The following is an 18,028-nucleotide window of genomic DNA, read 5'->3' on the forward strand; positions in this document are numbered from 1 at the left end:
TAACATCCCTCCCCTCTTATGCAAACAACAAGCATGTCCCATTTTTCTCTCCCTGAAAGGGAAATCAAACAAACAAAACAGCCCTTTTTGGTATCCTAAATGTTTTTCAGATGCCTCTACTCATTCTGGCCTTTAGCTTCCTCTGAGACTATCTTTGCAGGTCTGGGCTTTTCTTACCTGCTTTATTTGTTTTTGGTTATTTGCTCTTGTCTTCCATCTTTTATCCAGATCCTTTTGACCACTTTTCTCTCCTCACAGAAATAATATGTGATCGTATTCTAAGTATTTCTTTTTGGGGAGTCTCCCATCTGTCTTGAGCCATTTTCCACTTTTAGAACCCAGGTCACAGTCTATCTTGCTTCCGATCTTTTCAAAATCTTTCCCCCCCTTAAATCTAAGGTATACATGCCCAACCTTCCCATTCTTGGATGCTATCTTCCCAATCCTTCCCATCTACCCTCCTATAATGAAGAAACTGCCAATGATAAAATGGAAATTGTGTCTGTTTAGAATTTAATGTCTCTTGGAATCACATTTAGTGGGTGTCTGAGGGAGGGATGGTTATTATTCAGTGGAAAGGGGGGTACCATTGGAATGCTGAGAGTGTACTGACCCAGAATGGCTGGGAACTATTGCTTCCTTTTCTAGGTCTTATGTGAAAGGTTTGCTTTGGCTTATGGTTGTGTCCTTCTTCTTAACCTCTGCCCAGATATCTGACAGGTCTTGAATGAACTCCTGGATCTGACAAAACAAGGCACAGAAAATAAATTTTTTAGCTTGTGAAACACCTACCCATACAAAACTGCCCCAATCCCATATGGATCATCTTCCCAAGAAAAAATGAAGTTTCTTTAGGTTCTAATTAGTTAGATTTGTCTGGTTGTCTGGTTCTAACTAACTAATTAATGTCAGGTTCTCAGGTTCTAATTAGTGCCCAGGTCTTTGTGGAATCTGTGAGAAGAGGGATGTAGGTCCCACTGCTTCAAAATATCCTAACTCCTCTTTAGTTGAATGAGCAGCATGGAAAGGATTAGTGAAAGGATGCAATTACAATGACAATACAATAATAATTACTTAAAGTTATGATTATTAGACAGTTGTTCAGAACACAGCTAAACCACATATAGAAAGATGGTTTAAAAAAAGTCTCTGAGCAGCTAAAATAATTATCACAAAGCAAATGTGCAAAAAATCCCCCATTTTACTCATTAGAATAGTTGTCATTCAAAAATGATTGAAGCTTTGAGAGACTGAAGTGGTGCTTTATAAGGGGTTACTTTCTATCCTGGAGAGGCACATTCTTACTTGGTACCTTGCATTTCCTTATATTTCTGACCAAGGCCAAAGGTCTTTACTCAAAATTAAACTTTATCTTTTGGATCTCTTCCAGCTCTGATTTTGTGATTATGATTCTGTGAGGAAAATTAGTCTTTATTCTAAAAGTATAACCAAGTCTGACAGTATATATGCAATGTTGCATCCGTCATCCCAAGCCCAGCAAAGAAGAAAGGGAAAGTTGATCATTGCTTTTCTCTGGATCAGATCATAAATATATGTATTTGTATTGAACTCTGACAGGTACAGCAAAGATTGTTTCTAGAAACCTGTGACCAGAAATCCTAGGCTGTGGAGGCTCTATGAGTTGGGTTGATGTGTACCTAGACACAATCAATGCCATCCTGAGCTGAGGTGTTTTATAAGCAGGTAGGAAACATCAAAAGGGTGCTTGTCATGGTATTACAAACGCCCACTCTTTCCTGACCTCCTCCAGAACTAGTGAATTAGGGACTCCGGACTATCCCTAATGTCCATGACAGGCTTGGTTCTTGCAGCACAAGGAAGTCCCATGACTCTATCATCAGAATCCCCTGATACCCTGTAAAGGGCTGTCCTTGTCCTCCTACCAGGTCCAGCTGCTTGTGGGTGTCCTCCACAGGCACTTGTGTAGTGGTCTCCTTCAGTTGCTTGCTCACAATTTGGAAGAGGTTCAGGGTTGCCATCTTGATGGTCCCCAATAGGAGGGTTTTTTTGGCAGCTGTATTCTGGATATGTGCCCATCGAGATTCCTGGAAATAGAGAGGAGGAGGGGGAATGAGGAAGGTAGATTAAAAGCCCATGGAGGAAGCAGAACTTGTCCAACCCTCAGATAACTCACTACCACAACCAGGCAGGATAAGAGGCAGTAAACCTCCTTTTTGGGTCACATAATGCTCCTTGGAAAAGGAAAGAAGTCATTCTGTCTGGGAGATCTGGGATGCAGCACTATTCAAAAGCAAGGAGATGGGGGCAGCTAGGTGGCACAGTGGATAGAGCGCCGGCCCTGGATACAGGAGGACCTGAGTTCAAATCCGACCTCAGACACTTAACACTTACTAGCTGTGTAACCCTGGGCAAGCCACTTAACCCCAATTGCCTCACTAAAAAAAAAAAAAAAAAAAAGCAAGGAGAAGGTTGACTTCATCCCCCCTCATTTACCTCCTTATTTGTCAATTTGGGGAAGGTCAAGGCCAGGAGGTGCAAAGGCCAACAGCTGCCACCATTACCTGATTCTACTGAGAATAGAATGAGGATCTATATATAATATTCCTTCCCCTTGAAAGTTGGGATTATCTTCCACCTTTGAGTGGGCCAAATTCAAGAGTACAAGGTTGTTGATGTTGGAGTCACCGATGTTGGCACACAAAGGGGTGAGACGCCACCTTCCTGAGTAATGTGGTATAATGGAAAGAATAGTGGATTTAGAGCTGGAAGACCTGAGTTCAAATCCCAGCTCTTCTACTTATGTGATATTGGGTGTCATTTCTCTCCTATGGTTTATCATTTTCCTCAGTTTCCTCATTTATAAAATGAGGGAATTTACCAGATGATCTCTGAGTTCTCTTCTAGCTCTGATAATCCTATGATGTGAAGGCCTTCTTACCCAAACGATGACATCACTACGGGCACGGTCGTACCGCATCTGCAACCTGGCAAGTTCATTGTTGTGTTGTAGGACCTCATCGTCCTTTTCTTCCACATAGCGAGTAAGCCGGGCCTTGGCCTTGTCAATTTTCTCCTGCCCTTCTTGAGCTGACTGCATTAGATCATGGTGCATGCTCACCAGTGTCTTGTAGCGTCCAATAACCTCATGGATCTCCTCAAACTATAACAGGTTGGAAGCGAATAGGAATCATTACCTTCCAGACCCATCTATTAGTCTTCTTTGAGAATGAAGGACGAATAACAACAATAAATAACACTTCTCCAAACTTGTCAGATCCAACCCATTTGGATTAAGGAGAACAGTGGTGGTGATACCATTTTACCTTGAAAAGTTGGGGATTCAGGGGCAGCTAGGTGGCGCAGTGGATAAAGCACCAGCCCTGGATTCAGGAGGACCTGAGTTCAAATCCGGCCTCAGATACTTGACACTTACTAGCTATGTGACCCTGGGCAAGTCACTTAACCCTCATTGCCCCTCCCCACCCAAATAGTTACTTTCTAGTTGAAATGGTGGAAAATGCTAAATTAATAAAGAATAAAAACTTTTTAAAAAGTTGGGGAGTAGAAAGGGAATTCTAATTATCTCTTTCATTCTATCTGTTCTCATAGTTGAATCACTGAGGGTACTCAACCTGGAGCCTCTAAGCTGAGAGGACTGAGGGCTCTGGGTTCTCCTTTTCCCCCCCTCAGATTAATAATTTCCTTGCCTGGTTGGGGAGCTAGGCCCACCCTGGAACCTCCAGGTTGAGAGGACTGAGGGTTCTCCATTTTTCTCCCCTCAAGCTTATCATGCTTCTGCCTGGGTAGTGAGTTGGGTCCACCCTAGAAGGCTCCGCTCAACACAGAAGGGCCACAGATTAGGTTATCATATGCTTTTAGTATATATATATATATATATATACACACACATATATATATATACACATACATACATATATATGTGTGTATATATATATATATACATATATATGTATAAGTCTAGTTTCTCCTTCTTACCATTTTTTCTCCTCTACCTTAATCACATTCTTTCCCACTAGTTCTAAAAAGTGGGAATGGCTTAGGATGAGACTCTTAACAATGACACACTGAGAACATGAGGGAAACAGAGTCAGAAAACCCAAATTTGGCACTGATGACTACTGAGCAGTCATTTCACTCTCAGCCTCAGTTTCTTGCTCTATAAAATCAAGAAAATACTACACTAGTGAATTAGTGGGAAAGAATGTAAGTGAGGCAGAGGAGAAAAGAGAGTAAGAAAGAGAATCTAGACTTGTACATACACTGAAAGGGTACAATAATCTAACCTGTGGCCCTTCTTTGTTGATTAGAGCCTTCTCGGGTGGGCCCAACTCACTGCCCAAACAGAGGCTTAGCCTGAGAAGGAAAGAAAGAATCACCCTTAGTCCTCTCAGCCTAGAGGCTCCAGGCTGGGTACTCTCAGTGCCCAATGGTGCAATAACTTCTACTCTGGCCATTATCATCATCTCCTTCCCACTCCTACTCTCACCTTCAGGAGTCTGCTCCTGAAACCACCATTGGCTCTGAGGGTTACTAATCCCAAATTCTTTTCTAACCTTATCTTGCCAGGAAACAGGCCCCAACCTCATTTCCTGACCACCAGATCCAAATCATGCCTCTTCAAGAGAACCCCCACCCCCCACCCCCCACCCCTGGTTCAGCTTTCCTTATTGTGTTGTAGTGTGTTCTCTTTCTCCTGTTAAAATATATGCTTCTTGAGGGGAGGAACTGTATTGCTTTTATTTGTACCCCCCAGTTCTTAGTATAGTACTTGGAATATAGAAGTGCTCAGGAAATGCTCTTGCTCTGTCTCTCTGTCTGTATCATAGGCTTTTCGAAATAGAGTCAGAATCTATACCCCTTTCCCTTCTCCAATGACCTTATGAATAATACAAGGTGCTTATAGGTGCTAGAGTCAGGAGACTGAATTCTCAGTCTTAGTCTTGCCACTTATTAGCTCCATTACTTTGGGCAAGTCCTGTGCTTGAAACTGGTGACCTTTAAGGGCCTATTCAGAATGGAAATTTTTTGAATATGATGCTGATGTTAGAATCTGGGGCACTAAGGAGAGATTTTGGAGGAGAAAATACTTTTGGGAAAAGGAGCTGGGGTGGGGTAGAGACTCTCTAATATTTGGTCCCATTATTGATCTGAGTATAAGCAGTACTTTCTCCCAAAACCTCATTTTTATAAAACAAGAGCATGGATTATTAAAAACAAAATAACAACAAAACCAAAAAAAAACCCATTAGATTGATTTTTTTTTGAGGGAGAAGCGTTGCCTATTCAGTGGTCTCCAAAGTGAGAGTTTCCACTTCCTAAACATCCTTTAAAAATATATTTGGGGATATGTTCTATAGTGTACTTAAATATATGGGGAGAATAGATATACACATATATTTGTGTATATATACACATACATACATAAACATATACATACATACATTTACACACACACACATACACATACATACATACATACATATATATATGTATGTATGTGTATGTGCGTGTATATATATATATATATATACATATATATATATATATATAAAACAAGTAATTAAATAAATATGTACATTTTTGGAGTGTATGCTCCAAATCCAAGGGAGGAAAACTCTCACCAAGCTACCAGCCAAATCCTGCCCCCATCTCCATCTGTGGCCTAAGTTCCTCTTGCTTCTTGAAGACCCATTGACAGTCTTAAAGAGCCACCTAAGTTACTGGGAATAAAGGTGGGGAGAGGGAGCTAGACAATTTAACCCGAGATAGTAAGAAGTCAGAGGCACTCACAGTCTTGGAGACATCTGACCTCAGGTCTGGGTACTTTCCCCTGTGTGGGAGGCTGATCCGCAAGAAGGAAAGATCATCCCCAACCCATTCTCCCCCCACAACCTGAGGAACACCGGAATTAGCCCACTTACCTCGGAGTTCTCCACCACCTTCTCCAAGTACTTTTGGAATATAGAGTAGTCCTGCAATTTGGCACTGACCCTCTGATGCTCCTGCCTCAGGGCAGCCATCTCTTGCTTAGCCCTAGCCAATTCTTTCACCCGCAGCCTCTTCAGTTCTCTCTCCTTGCTGGCTTTCTTCAGAGCTCGAATTCTTTTCTGGTCATTTTCCTAGAGGGAGGCCCCAGAAGGACATGTGGGGAGCATAGAGGGCATGGGGTCAAGCAGCCTTGCCTTGCTCCTGTGGTCAGCCTAGCAAGGGGCATAGCATGGGGGTGATTAGAATATTAGAACAGGAAGGCACCCCTTTGGGTTGGTTAGTCCAGCTTTCTGCTTGATATTGGTGGTCCTCACCCTGTTTTCTACAGCTTACCCCTGACTGGTGGTACTCCAGCTTCTCCTTGAGTATCTTCAGGGATGGAGAATTCATGACAATGAACTTGAATGCCAAGGGGATTTCTTGGCCCCCACTATACAGACTGGATCTCTGGTACTAAAATTCCTCTATGAGATGTATTTGTTTGCTCAGTCAGAGCTAGAGTGGGACCATTATCTATAGCAGACTGTTCTCCCCTGGGGAGTTACTTCTTAGGTCCTCCCTCCAGTCCTGGCAAGGACATTTTGCAGAACATTTAAAGACATTCAGGTGTGGTAAAAAAATATGAAAGTTTTTTAACAGCCGGTTAGGATAACTGAAAGATGCCAGTTTTTTTTAAGGACCACCCTTTCGGGGAGGAGACCAACGGCATGAGCTACGCACGCCAGTCCGCCTGCTGCGCACGTCAGACTGCCTGCTACGCACTCGACTTCCGGGGTGCGAGCTTAAAAGGCAAGGAGAGAACGGAAGTGAGAGTTTTTTCCTGCTCTGCTGGTCTCCTGACTGCCCTGCACAGACGGTCTCTCTCTCCCCAAAGGTGGCCTTCTCTTTTGGTGAATTTTATACGGAATATAGACTAAGCTTAGACTTAAGACGATTTGTATTGTGTTTCTACTTTTCTATCCTTCTAATCAACATCACCTTGTGACTACCATACAATAAATGGTCTATCTAGAAAACCAGAAGCTTCTTCCATTTACTAGTCTGGGAGATAAATTAAGGGAAAGGTTAAGTAGGGTAGATTTATGATCTAATATCCAATTTTAAATCTCACACAGGTATTATTGTTCTGCTGAAAATGGAAGAATTTGAGGAGTAGAAAGTTTGAGAGATTATAGCAACTTCCTTAGGATCTTAGTATTTTATGGCTGGAAAGGAAGTTTAGATTTATTTAGAGATCATTTAGTCCAAACCCTTCATTTCACAAAGAAAGAAACAGGCACAAAGATGGACAGTGATTTGTCTAAGGTCATCATGCTCTAAATTGCTGAGGATTGGTTAGTTTAGATGTGATCATGTAAAATGTAAATGTGTGTGGGATGGGGTTAATCATGTTAAAAAAGTAGTTTGGGAGGGGCAGCTAGGTGGCGCAGTGGATAGAGCATCAGCCCCGGATTCAGGAGGACCTGAGTTCAAGTTCAAATCCAGCCTCAGACACTTGACACTTACTAGGTGTGTGACCCTGGGCAAGTCATTTAACCTCAATTGCCTCACCAAAAACCCAAAAAACCAAAAAAAAAAATAGTTTGGGAAATTTCTGTAGGTAGAATTCCCGTCACATTAGGGATAGACAGGAGAGTCTGTGTGATCATGGAAAAAATATAGGAAATAATTGATAGACCTGAATCTAAGTACTGGGTTTGCTAATTACTGGCCATTTGACCATGGGCAAGTAACTTTCTCTTTCTTGGCCTCAGTTTTCTCCTCTATAGAGTAAGAGAGGGCAGTGTGAGAATTGGATGGCACCCCTGCTGGAGAGATACTGTAGGGAAGCTCCACCATGAGGAGAAAGCATGTGATTTAGAGACCACGTGACTTTAGCATCCAGAAGTTACATCTGTAGAACCACCTGTGGGACTTTTCAATCAGAGATACCAGCCAATTAGCTTGGAGTTGTGTGTATGGACAGCCCTGCTTCCTGTTTCACAGATGGCTTCTGGAAGAAGCCATTGAGGTTTGGCCTTTTTTTCTGGGAAATGAGTGTTGCGACAGATGGAGAAGGTGGGGGGGCGGGGCTCTTAGTCATTCGGACGCTGGCGTGGTAGTGAGAGATTTCATGTAGGCTGCTAGGAAAGGAAATTGCTTTCTTTCTCTCTGGCTATACCAAATTAGATCTGAGCTAGGATTTACATGGTATAAGGAATCTGTTCTCAATCTCTCTCTCTCTCTTCACTAACTTATAATATATATTTTTAAAAATCTTTAAAAGCCTGAACTCTTGTTGAATTTATCAGCTTCCCCTCAAGATTGGGGGGGCAGATTAGAACCCACAATTTAGATTTTAAATAACACAGCAGCTAACTCTAAAGATTTCTGAAGTCTTTTCCATCTCTGACACTGTAGAGTTCTTTGTTCTAGGAACAGGCTGCATCCTCCCTTCTCATTTTGGAAACATTGCTTGAACTTTGAGGAGATACGACAAGAAAGAGACCAGGAGCCTCAAAGGCTGTAGGGATATTTCCAGCTTCTCCCAGAAGCCTCCTGAAAAAACGGAAACAGGGCTGTCCACACACAGAGCTCCAAGTTAATTGACAGGTCCCACAGGTGGTTCTATAGATGTAACTTCTGGACACCAGGCAACTTCCAGACACTAAAGTCACATGTTTTCTAGTTTCCAATTGATTTTCATTCTACTTTTCCGTGGCTCTTTCTTACATGTAATTTTTATTGCATCATGATCTGAGAAAGATGTATTTACTATTTCTGCCTTTCTACATTTGACTATGATGTTTTTGTGCCCTAATACATGGTCAATTTTTGAAAATGTGCCATGTACTGCTGAGAAAGGTATATTCCTTTCTATCCCCATTCAATTTTCTCCAGACATCTATCATGTCTAACTTTTCTAGAAATCTATTCATCTCTTTCACTTCTTTCTTATTTATTTTTTGGCTAGATTTATCTAATTCTGAGAGGGGGAGATTCAGATCCCCCACTAGTATAGTATTACTGTCTAATTCCTCTTGTAACTCATTTAACTTCTCCTCTAAGAATCTGGATGCTATACCACTTGGCGCATACATATTTAATATTGATATTACTTCATTATCTATAGTACCTTTTAGCAAGATGTAGTTTCCTTCCTTATCTCTTTTAATAAGATCTATTTTTGCCTGTGCTTTGTCTGAGATAAGGATTGCTACCCCTGCTTTTTTTTACTTTAGCTGAAGCATAATATATTCTGCTCCAGCCTTTTACCTTTAGTCTGTGTGTATCTCTCTGCTTCAAATGTGTTTCTTGTAAACAGCATATTGTAGGATTCTGTTTTTTTAATCCACTCTGCAATTCATATCCGTTTTATAGCAGAGTTCATCCCATTCACATTCACAGTTATTATTACTGTCTATTCCCCTCCATTCTATTTACCCCCTTTGAACTTTTTCTCCCTTCTTTCACCCTATTCCTCCTCACTGACATTTTGCTTCTTACTCCTGCCTCCCCCAATCTGCCCTCCCTTTTTATCACCCCCTCCCTTTTCTTTACCCTTTTCTCCCTTGCTTTTGTCCTCCCTTCTATCAATCCCCTCCTTTCCCTTCCCCTTTTACTTCCCTAAAGAATGAGCTAAGTTTCTTTATCCCAATGAATGTACATGTTATTCCCTCTTTGAATCAAATCTAATGAGAGTAGGGTTGAAACAATGTTCACTCCTCCTTTCTTTCCCTCTATTGTAATAGGGTTGTTTTTTTCACCTCTTCATATGATGTAATTCACCCCATTCCACCTCCCCTTTCCTCTCCTCCCCATAGACTCCCTTTTTAACCCCTTAATTTTCTTTGTATCATCACATCAAAGACAATTTATATTCATACCCTCTGTGTAAAGTCCTTCTCTCTGCCTGAATACATTTACAATTCTTAAGAGTTATGAGTATTATCTTCCCGTGTAGGGATATAAACAGTTTAACCTAATTGAGTAACTTTTTTTCCCCTCTGTTTACCTTTTTAAACTTTTCTTGAGTCTTGTATGTTAAGATCGAATTTTCTATTCAGTTCTGGTCTTTTCATCAGGAAACATTGAAAGTCCCCAATGTCACTGAATGTCCATCTTTTCCCCTGAAAGAGAATGCACATTTTTGCTGGGTAATGGATTCTTGACTGCAATCCAAGCTCCTTTGCCTTCTGGAATATCATATTCCAAGCCTTGTGGTCCTTTAATGTTGAAGCTGCCAGGTCCTGAGCAATCCTGACTGTGGCTCCATGATATTTAAATTGCTTCTTTCTGGCTGCTTGCTTCTTTCACCTGATAATTCTGGAATTTGGCTACAATATTCCTTGGAGTTTTCCTTTTGGGGGTCTCTTTCAGGAGGTGATCGGTGGATTCTTTCAATGATGATTTTATCCTCTGATTCTATAATATCAGGGCAGTTCTCCTTAATAATTTCCTGGTGTCTAGATTCTTTTTCTGATCATGGCTTTCAGGCAGTCCAATGATTCTCAAATTGTCTCTCCTGGATCTGTTTTCCAGATTGGTTGTCTTTCCAATGAGATATTTCACATTTTCTTCTATTTTTTCATTCTTTTGATTCTGCTTAACTGATTCCTGGTGTCTTATGGATTCCTTATCTTCCAACTGTCCAATTTAAATTTTTAAAGCATTGTTTTCTTCAATGAGATTATGCACCTTTTTTTCCATTTGGCCAAATGAATTTTTTAAGGCATTGTTTTCTTCAGTGAGATTATGCACTTTTTTTTCCATTTGGCCAGATGAATTTTTTAAGGAATTGTTTTCTGCAGTCAATCTTTGTGCTTCCTTTTCCAAACTGCTGATTCTTTTTTCATAGTTTTCTTGTTTTGCTTTCATTTCTCTCCCCATTTTTTCTTCTACCTCTCTCAATTGATTTTTAAATTTTTATTTATTTTAGTGAGGCGATTGGGGTTAAGTGACTTGCCCAGGGTCACACAGCTAGTAAGTGTTAAGTGTCTGAGGCCAGATTTGAACTCAGGTACTCCTGACTCCAGGGCTGGTGCTCTATCCACTGCGCCATCTAGCTGCCCCTCTCAATTGATTTTTAAAATCCTTTTTGAGCTCTTCCAGGAAGGCTTTTTGTTCTTGAGACCAATTCACCTTCCCTTGTGAGGCTTCACATGTAGGCAATTTGAGGGTATTGTCCTCATCTGAGTTTGTGTTTGCCTCTTCCCTGTTGATACAGAAGCTCTCAATGCAGAGGGCTCTTTTTTGCTTCTTACTCATTATTGCAGCTTATTTGTTTATTTTTTAAGTTGAGGTCTGCTCTGGGGGCACTAGGGTCCCTGTTTTGAGCTTCTTGTTGTGGGGTATAGGTGCTGTGTCACCGGCCTTTTACACACTGAGACCTTTATGGTGCATGCAGTTCCCCTGCCCTGCACTTCCTGTCTGATGGCGCTAGGATCAGTGGGCCTAGTCGTGCCTATCCTGTTCATGGCCCTCTAGCTGGCAACTTGCCCTATCAGCTGGTTTAGGTAGGTTTTTCCACTGTCCTGCTGGGCCACCAGATTTTTAAGCCAGGATCCAGGGGCCTCAGTTGTTTGGCTGTGGCCCACAGCTTCCTGCTGACTTGCCCCGACCCCCTTGGCACTGGGCTGCTGCCCTGCCCTGTGCCTCCCTTTTGGCCGAGTCAGACCGACCTTTCCTGAAGTCTTCTAAATTATCTCTGGTTGGAAGACTGTGTCTCTCTGTCTCTTTGCAGGTTCTGTAGTTTCAGAATCTGTCCAGAGGCTAGATTTAATGTTCTTTTTGAGGGAATAGAAGGAGAGCTCAGGCAGCTTGCTGATTCCTCTCCGCCATCTTAGTCACATGGTTTCTAAATCACATGCTTTCTCCTCATGGCAGAGATTCCCTGAAATATCTTTCCCAGCAGGGGGTGTCATTCCAATTCTCACACTTCCCAGGGATTATTTTCTCTAACCCCCTATCTCAAATGAACTCTCATTTCTATTAATTGTATGGTTCCAAAACTCCAGTTAGTTTACACTGGCAAAATCCAAATTAAGTTTACAAAACTAGACTCCTTCTCTTCTGGATGTGCCCCCTCTCATTTCCAGTTTCTCTGGTTGCATTCAAAAAGAACTGACACAAATTCAATAACTGTCTGGCTTCAATACAGTTTCAAATACATTAAAGAGAAAGCCAAAAGCCCTGCTTCAAGAGTTATCAGTTCTAAATGTTCACCACTTAGTCTGCAGCTTCTTCCTCTTTACCCGGTACTATGTTGGGACAGGTAATAGAAGGGAATAGATGAGGGAACACAGGAAGGAGTAGATCTCAGGTCCAGGATCACATTAAGTACCTGTTCTTCCTGTCTGATAGTTACCAAGAATTGTCTTTATTTATTGTTCCATTTCTGCCTGACAATGCATCTGGTGCTTAGGGTTCCCTTAGCTCTGGTCAGAGGACTCACTTGGCCTGTGGCTTGACCACACACCAGAAAAGTCTTGGTCCTCAATGAGTTTTTTGTTTTTTGTTTTTGGCAGGGCAATGAGGGTTAAGTGATTTGCCCAGGGTCACACAGCTAGTAAGTGTCAAGTGTCTGAGGTCGAATTTGAACTCAGGTCCTCCTGAATCCAGGGCCAGTGTTTTATCCATTGTGCCACCTAACTGCCCCCCTCAACAAGTTTTGAACCACCACCATTCTTTATTTTCATTTTTGTTTTTTGTTTGTTGTTGTTGGTGGTTTTTTTTTTTTTTTTTGCAGGGCAATGAGGGTTAAGTGACTTGCCCAGGGTCACACAGCTAAGTAAGTGTGTCAAGTGTCTGAGGCCGGATTTGAACTCAGGTCCTCCTGAATCCAGGCTGGTGCTTTATCCACTCTGCCACCTAGCTGCCCCCCATTCTTTATTTTCAAAGTCAAAAATCTCTGTCTCCCCCCACTGGAGAAAATTCTATCAACTTTCCATACAACCAGAAGAAACCAGGTGAATCCTTTATCTAGTTGACAGATCTCCAATCTTCATTGACTTCTGAGAGGAGGATTACATTCAGATCATAGACTTAGAGTTGAAGGGGACATTACCTCCTTATTTTATAAATGAGGAACTGAACCCTTCAAATGGCCTAAGAGACTCTTCTCTGGTCTTACAAGGAGTATGTAGCAGGATTTGCACAGAGGCCTTTTGACTCCTCCCACTCCAAATTTCACTCTTTCCAACATACCACATCTCTTTCTAGCTTGTCAGCATCTCTTTAGATACTAACTCCTTTATTTGTCATCCGGTGTATTGACTTTCATTCCCATCTTTGTCTCATCTGCAGATTTGATAAGCATACTGTCTAGTTCAATCCTCTAATTTACAGAGGAGAAAGAGATTTGAAATAATTTCTTTTTAAGTCACTCAGTGTCTCTCGAGTTCATTTTTCTCCTCTCTACAAAGGATTATGTCAGGGAAGTGCTAAAAACAGATGGTTGTGATGAACAGAGGGCAGGCCACGGAGAGAAACAGAAGTGAACTAGAGCAGCCGAGATGGGCAAAGTCTGTGGGGACTGAATCAGATGAAGCAGCTGGGGCTACAGATTGTACACATGTTGTCAGATGGCAAGAAGAATGCAGAAGAGATCTCTTCCTTCTTAACACCTTCCTATAACACGCTCTGTGCTCCTTATGCTTATTCCATACCACCTTGTGCGTATTATAGCTGTTTGTGTCCTCTCTTCCCAACTAAACTATAAATTTGTAGAGGAAGAAGTGTTTCCTACTTGCTGTAACACCTACAATGCCTACCTAGCACAGAGCCCTTCCTACACTCAGTACTTAAACTCAGGTACTCAGTAATTATTTGTTGAAATGTTTGTTAAGGGCCTACTTTATAAAAAAAAAGACATTGTGTTAGGTTCTAGGAATACAGATGAAAAATGATACACTCTTTGCTCTCAAGGAACATATGCTCTATTATGGGGAAAGAAATGCATACGAAACAACTACATCACAAATGTGCTTGGGAGAGGTACAGTCATAGTGTTAGGGAAAATCTCAAGAGTTGGCTTCTACCTGGAGTGTGGCCAGGGAAGGTTTCATGGAACGTGGCACCTGAGCCTATCCTTGACAAGAGTGGGACTTCAAAAGATAGAGGTTGTGGGAGGGAGGCCATTCCAGACATGGAACAAAGGAACTGCGGTTTAAAAGGTTAAGATAAGAATTAGTCATAGTAGATTAGTCTGGAACAGAATTCACATAAGGTCTGTATTGTGAAATAAACCTAGAAAAGTAAGCTGAATGGCTTTGAATGCCAGGTACAGGTGGCATACATATGCTTTATTCTAGAGGCACTAGGTAGCCAGACAAGGTTTTTGAGCAGAGAGTGGAGGTGATGAATTTATGTATATGGAATGGAGGGATTGTAGCTACTCAGATTCTTATGCATACCTGTATAAACTGTTCAAACTTCTTTATATGAGCCTTTAGCTGTGCCTCCTTGGCCCCAAGTTCCTCCCAGCGCATATTCAGGGCTTCCATTCTCCTTTTAAATGTCTATGGGACCATATGAAAAAAGTCAACAGAACTTAGTACTCAAGCTTCATGGCTGTAAGCAGCTGGGTGTTCTCTAGAGCTAGAAATCCACACACAATCCTTGCAGATTCAGCAGGTGTTTCCTTGTAGAGCCTTAAACTGCTACCAATTCCCCACCCTTGAGCATGGAGCCACTAAACCAGGATCAGTCTGAAGCTATAAGGATTTGCATTTATTCTGGATGGGGCATAGGGGGAAAGGGATGCAAAGGGGTTGTCTCCCTTCTATTCTTCCATGAAAATGAAGAGACCAAGACTTCAATAGGTGAGAGCTTCTGTCTCCCATCCTCAAAAAGAACACTTCCTCCTTTCCCTCCCACATCCTATTCTACACATACACACGCACACACATGTGCACACACATGCACACACACACACACACACACACACACACACACCCTTTCCTATGCATTACCCCTTCCTCACCCTGCCTCCTTCTCTCAACTCCTCCCTGTGCTCCTTCTTTGGCATCTCCTCACCTCCTTTTTTTCTTCCATGGCTTGATGCATCACTTTGGCCTCTTTCTTTTTCTCCAGGAGCCGGATGGATGGAGATGGTGACTGCTCCTCTGTTGATGGGAACTTCCTATTGCAAAGGTACCAGAAATAAAGTATGACTGTTTGAAGGGCCTGATGGCGCCTAAGTGATACACACTATAGCATACCTGGGAAGGCCTGGACAGGATAGTAATTTTGAGAATCAGATACCCTTACTCTTTTTTTGTGTGTGTGAGGAAATTGGGGTTAAGTGACTTGCCCAGGGTCACACAGCTAGTAAGTGTTAAGTGTCTGAGGCCGGATTTGAACTCAGGTACTCCTGACTCCAGGTCCGGTGCTCTATCCACTGCGCCATCTAGCTGCCCCCGATACCCTTACTCTTATGGGAAGAATCAGTCATCCTTATTCTTCCCACAGGATCAGCCAAAGAAATGGGGCAGGGGAGGGCTTTGGAATGGTGTCAGAAGTTCAAGAAGAAAGAGCAGAGAGTGGAGGGGTGTGTGTGTGTGTGTATGTGTGTGTGTGTGTGTGTGTGTGTGTGTGTGTGTCTGAGAGAGAGAGAGAGAGAGAGAGAGAGAGAGAGAGAGAGAGAGAGAGAGAGAGAGAGATGGACAAAGACAGATGACATTAGACTTTTATGTGGGGAAGGGGCAAGGAAATTACAATAAAATGTATTTTGTTTTTGGGACTTTTTCCCCCACTATCACAAAATGCTTTCTACCCATCAGGAAAGGCATGTATGAACTAGTGCAGAGTGAAATGAGCAGAAGCAAGAGAACCCTTCACACTGTGACTACAATGATGTAAGGGAAAACCACTTTGAAAGGCTTCAGAACACTAATCATTACAGTGACTAGTCTCATGATTTCAGGAGTCTGATGATGAGATTTCCTCCCCTGCTTGGCAAAGAGAGACAGGATAAGACACACATTTTCAGGCATGGACCATATGCTTTATTTCTCTTGTTAGACTACATACTTAGTATAAGAGAGGGCTTCTATTTGGAAAGAAAGGGGTTAGTAGGTAGTGAGAGGGGTACAAAGCCAAAAAGAAAGAAGAAATACCATCAATAAAACATTTAAAAATACACAAAAAAGAACAAGAAGTTTACAAGGGAACACAACAGGACAATTTCATTACTGTCTTGTTAAATGTAATAGATGCTTTTGAAAAGTTTATAACTTCACAATCTTATTTGTGCATTGCAATGTTTGTTTTTATTGATAATTAAGTTTATTGATAAGTAAGAAAAAATTTTAAAAGAGAACTGGGGAAGTGGGGAGATTTTACTTTTATTTTACAAATGAGAAATCTGATACTCAGAGAGGGAAAGTTACTATACAGATAATCATCAGTGGAGACATGCCTAGAGGGTCTCCTGATTTGTACCCTAGGGTTCATTCTACTATCACAGACTGCTTGCTGGGGATATTTGGGAGCCTATTTTGGAGGTGAAGAGGTGTGTCAAGAACCAGGGATATTGAGGATTGGAGGGTTTGTCTGTGACTTACATTAGCAACTCCAGCAGCCGTTCCCCATACTGCAAGCGGAAGTACTCCGCCAGGTCTTCCTCTTCCATGATTCCCAGACTCATGATTGCTGCCGCTCAGGGGCTAAAGTGATCCTCAGGTAATATCTATGGGAGAAACCCAAAGCCAGGAAAGGAAAATAGAAAAATCTATTTAGATACTGGACTTTTGTTTCCAGATCCTCCTAATCTGGCTCACAGGACCTTGCAATAAGTGACTACTTTTGAAAGTCAGTTAAAGGAGCCCCAAAACAGTTGACAGCCTATTCTAGTAGGCTCTAGATCACTGGTCCTCAGTCAGAAGATACAGGGGATGGGGAGGTGGTTCAGGAAGGGTGAGGTTGCTTAGTAACAACCAACAGCCATGGTTCTGTGTGATGGTAGTTGGAATCTGTCTCCCTTATTCTTTGACCCTTTGCCCTTGCTCTCAGCCAATTCAGATCCTACCTTCTCTCTTTATGTCATTTCATTCCCTCCCTGGCTCCACCTTTCCTCTCCTGATCCTGCCTTGAACTGCTGGGAATATGGAATGATAATAACTAGGGTTGTGGAAAAGGCAATGAGAGAAGGCCCTGTTATCCCTGGTATCTAGCTTCAGTCCTATACGCCCACAACCAAACCAGAGCAGTCATTAAGAGACTTGAGACCTAGAAAGGCCTGTTGGTGGGGAAAGGGAACAGTGGCGCCTGTGTGTCTTCTAGAGTGGAGCAGTTCTTAGTGATCTTCACCCTCTTAGAATCCCTACTTTCCTTCAAAACTCAGCTCAAGCCAAGTTCCCTCCTATATGAAGCCTTTTCTGATCCCCCTTTCCTTTTGTCTTCTCTTCCCTTTCTTTGCCTTCCCTTCCTTTCCTTTTTTTGGGGGTAAGTTTCTTTTGCCATATTTGTCCCTATCTAGAGAATTGCCTTCAGTTCTAGGTGATATTATATATATGATCTTAGGCAAATCACATAACTCCTATCATCATTATCATCAATGACAACAACAGCAGCTAGCATTTGTATAGCATTTTAAAGTTTGTAACATGCTTTACACATATTATCTGATCCTCAAAACAACCCTGGAAGGTAAATGTTATTATTTTCCCCATTTTATAAGACAAAGAAAGTGAGGCAACTACAAGTATCTCTTCCACCCAAATTATCATGTAAATATCTATGTTATATACATTTTGAACATACTTGCACAGAAGGACAAAAGATTTTCCTGGCCAAAATACAGGGACAAAGTGTTCAGGTTTTGCTCTTGACAGATATGCATAATAAAAACAGGAATTTGTGTTAGGTGGGTGGAGAACACTATGTTTCCCTTCTGTTCTGACTCAAATTCATTTGTAGCTAAGCCAGAGAGGATCTGAGGAGTGCGTATGATTACTGAGATCCTAACTTAGATAGTCATCTCTAAGAGAGCTTTAAATTAACTTTTAAATTATCAAGCATTTGTTTTTTTCCACCTCCTAGAAAAAAGAAAAAGAAA

General features: G+C 41.8%; 1 protein-coding gene across 1 annotated transcript; it reads right to left on the reverse strand.

The window, feature by feature from the left end:
- Positions 1 to 651: 651 nt before the first annotated feature.
- Positions 652 to 16,660, reverse strand: CCDC42 (coiled-coil domain containing 42). The gene is made up of 7 exons (XM_044003348.1): positions 16,536 to 16,660; positions 15,007 to 15,112; positions 14,385 to 14,489; positions 5,925 to 6,122; positions 2,921 to 3,142; positions 1,905 to 2,066; positions 652 to 741 (listed from the first exon to the last, which is right to left on the reverse strand). The coding sequence occupies exons 1-7, from the start codon at positions 16,616 to 16,618 to the stop codon at positions 652 to 654; spliced, it is 966 nt and encodes a 321-aa protein (XP_043859283.1). The 5' UTR covers positions 16,619 to 16,660.
- Between the last annotated feature and the right edge of the window lie 1,368 nt (positions 16,661 to 18,028).

The sequence above is a fragment of the Dromiciops gliroides genome, chromosome 4, assembly GCF_019393635.1.
Source record: "Dromiciops gliroides isolate mDroGli1 chromosome 4, mDroGli1.pri, whole genome shotgun sequence".
NCBI classification, from domain to species: Eukaryota; Metazoa; Chordata; class Mammalia; order Microbiotheria; family Microbiotheriidae; genus Dromiciops; species Dromiciops gliroides.

Coding starts and splice junctions, on each gene's coding strand:
- CCDC42 (XM_044003348.1), bottom strand. CDS start 16,618: ATGAGTCTGGGAATCATGGAAGAGGAAGACCTGGCGGAGTACTTCCGC. Junction 15,113..16,535: donor CGGCTGCTGGAGTTGCTAAT/GTAAGTCACAGA, acceptor CCTTTGCAATAG/GAAGTTCCCATCAACAGAGG. Junction 3,143..5,924: donor AGGTGGTGGAGAACTCCGAG/GTAAGTGGGCTA, acceptor AACCTGTTATAG/TTTGAGGAGATCCATGAGGT.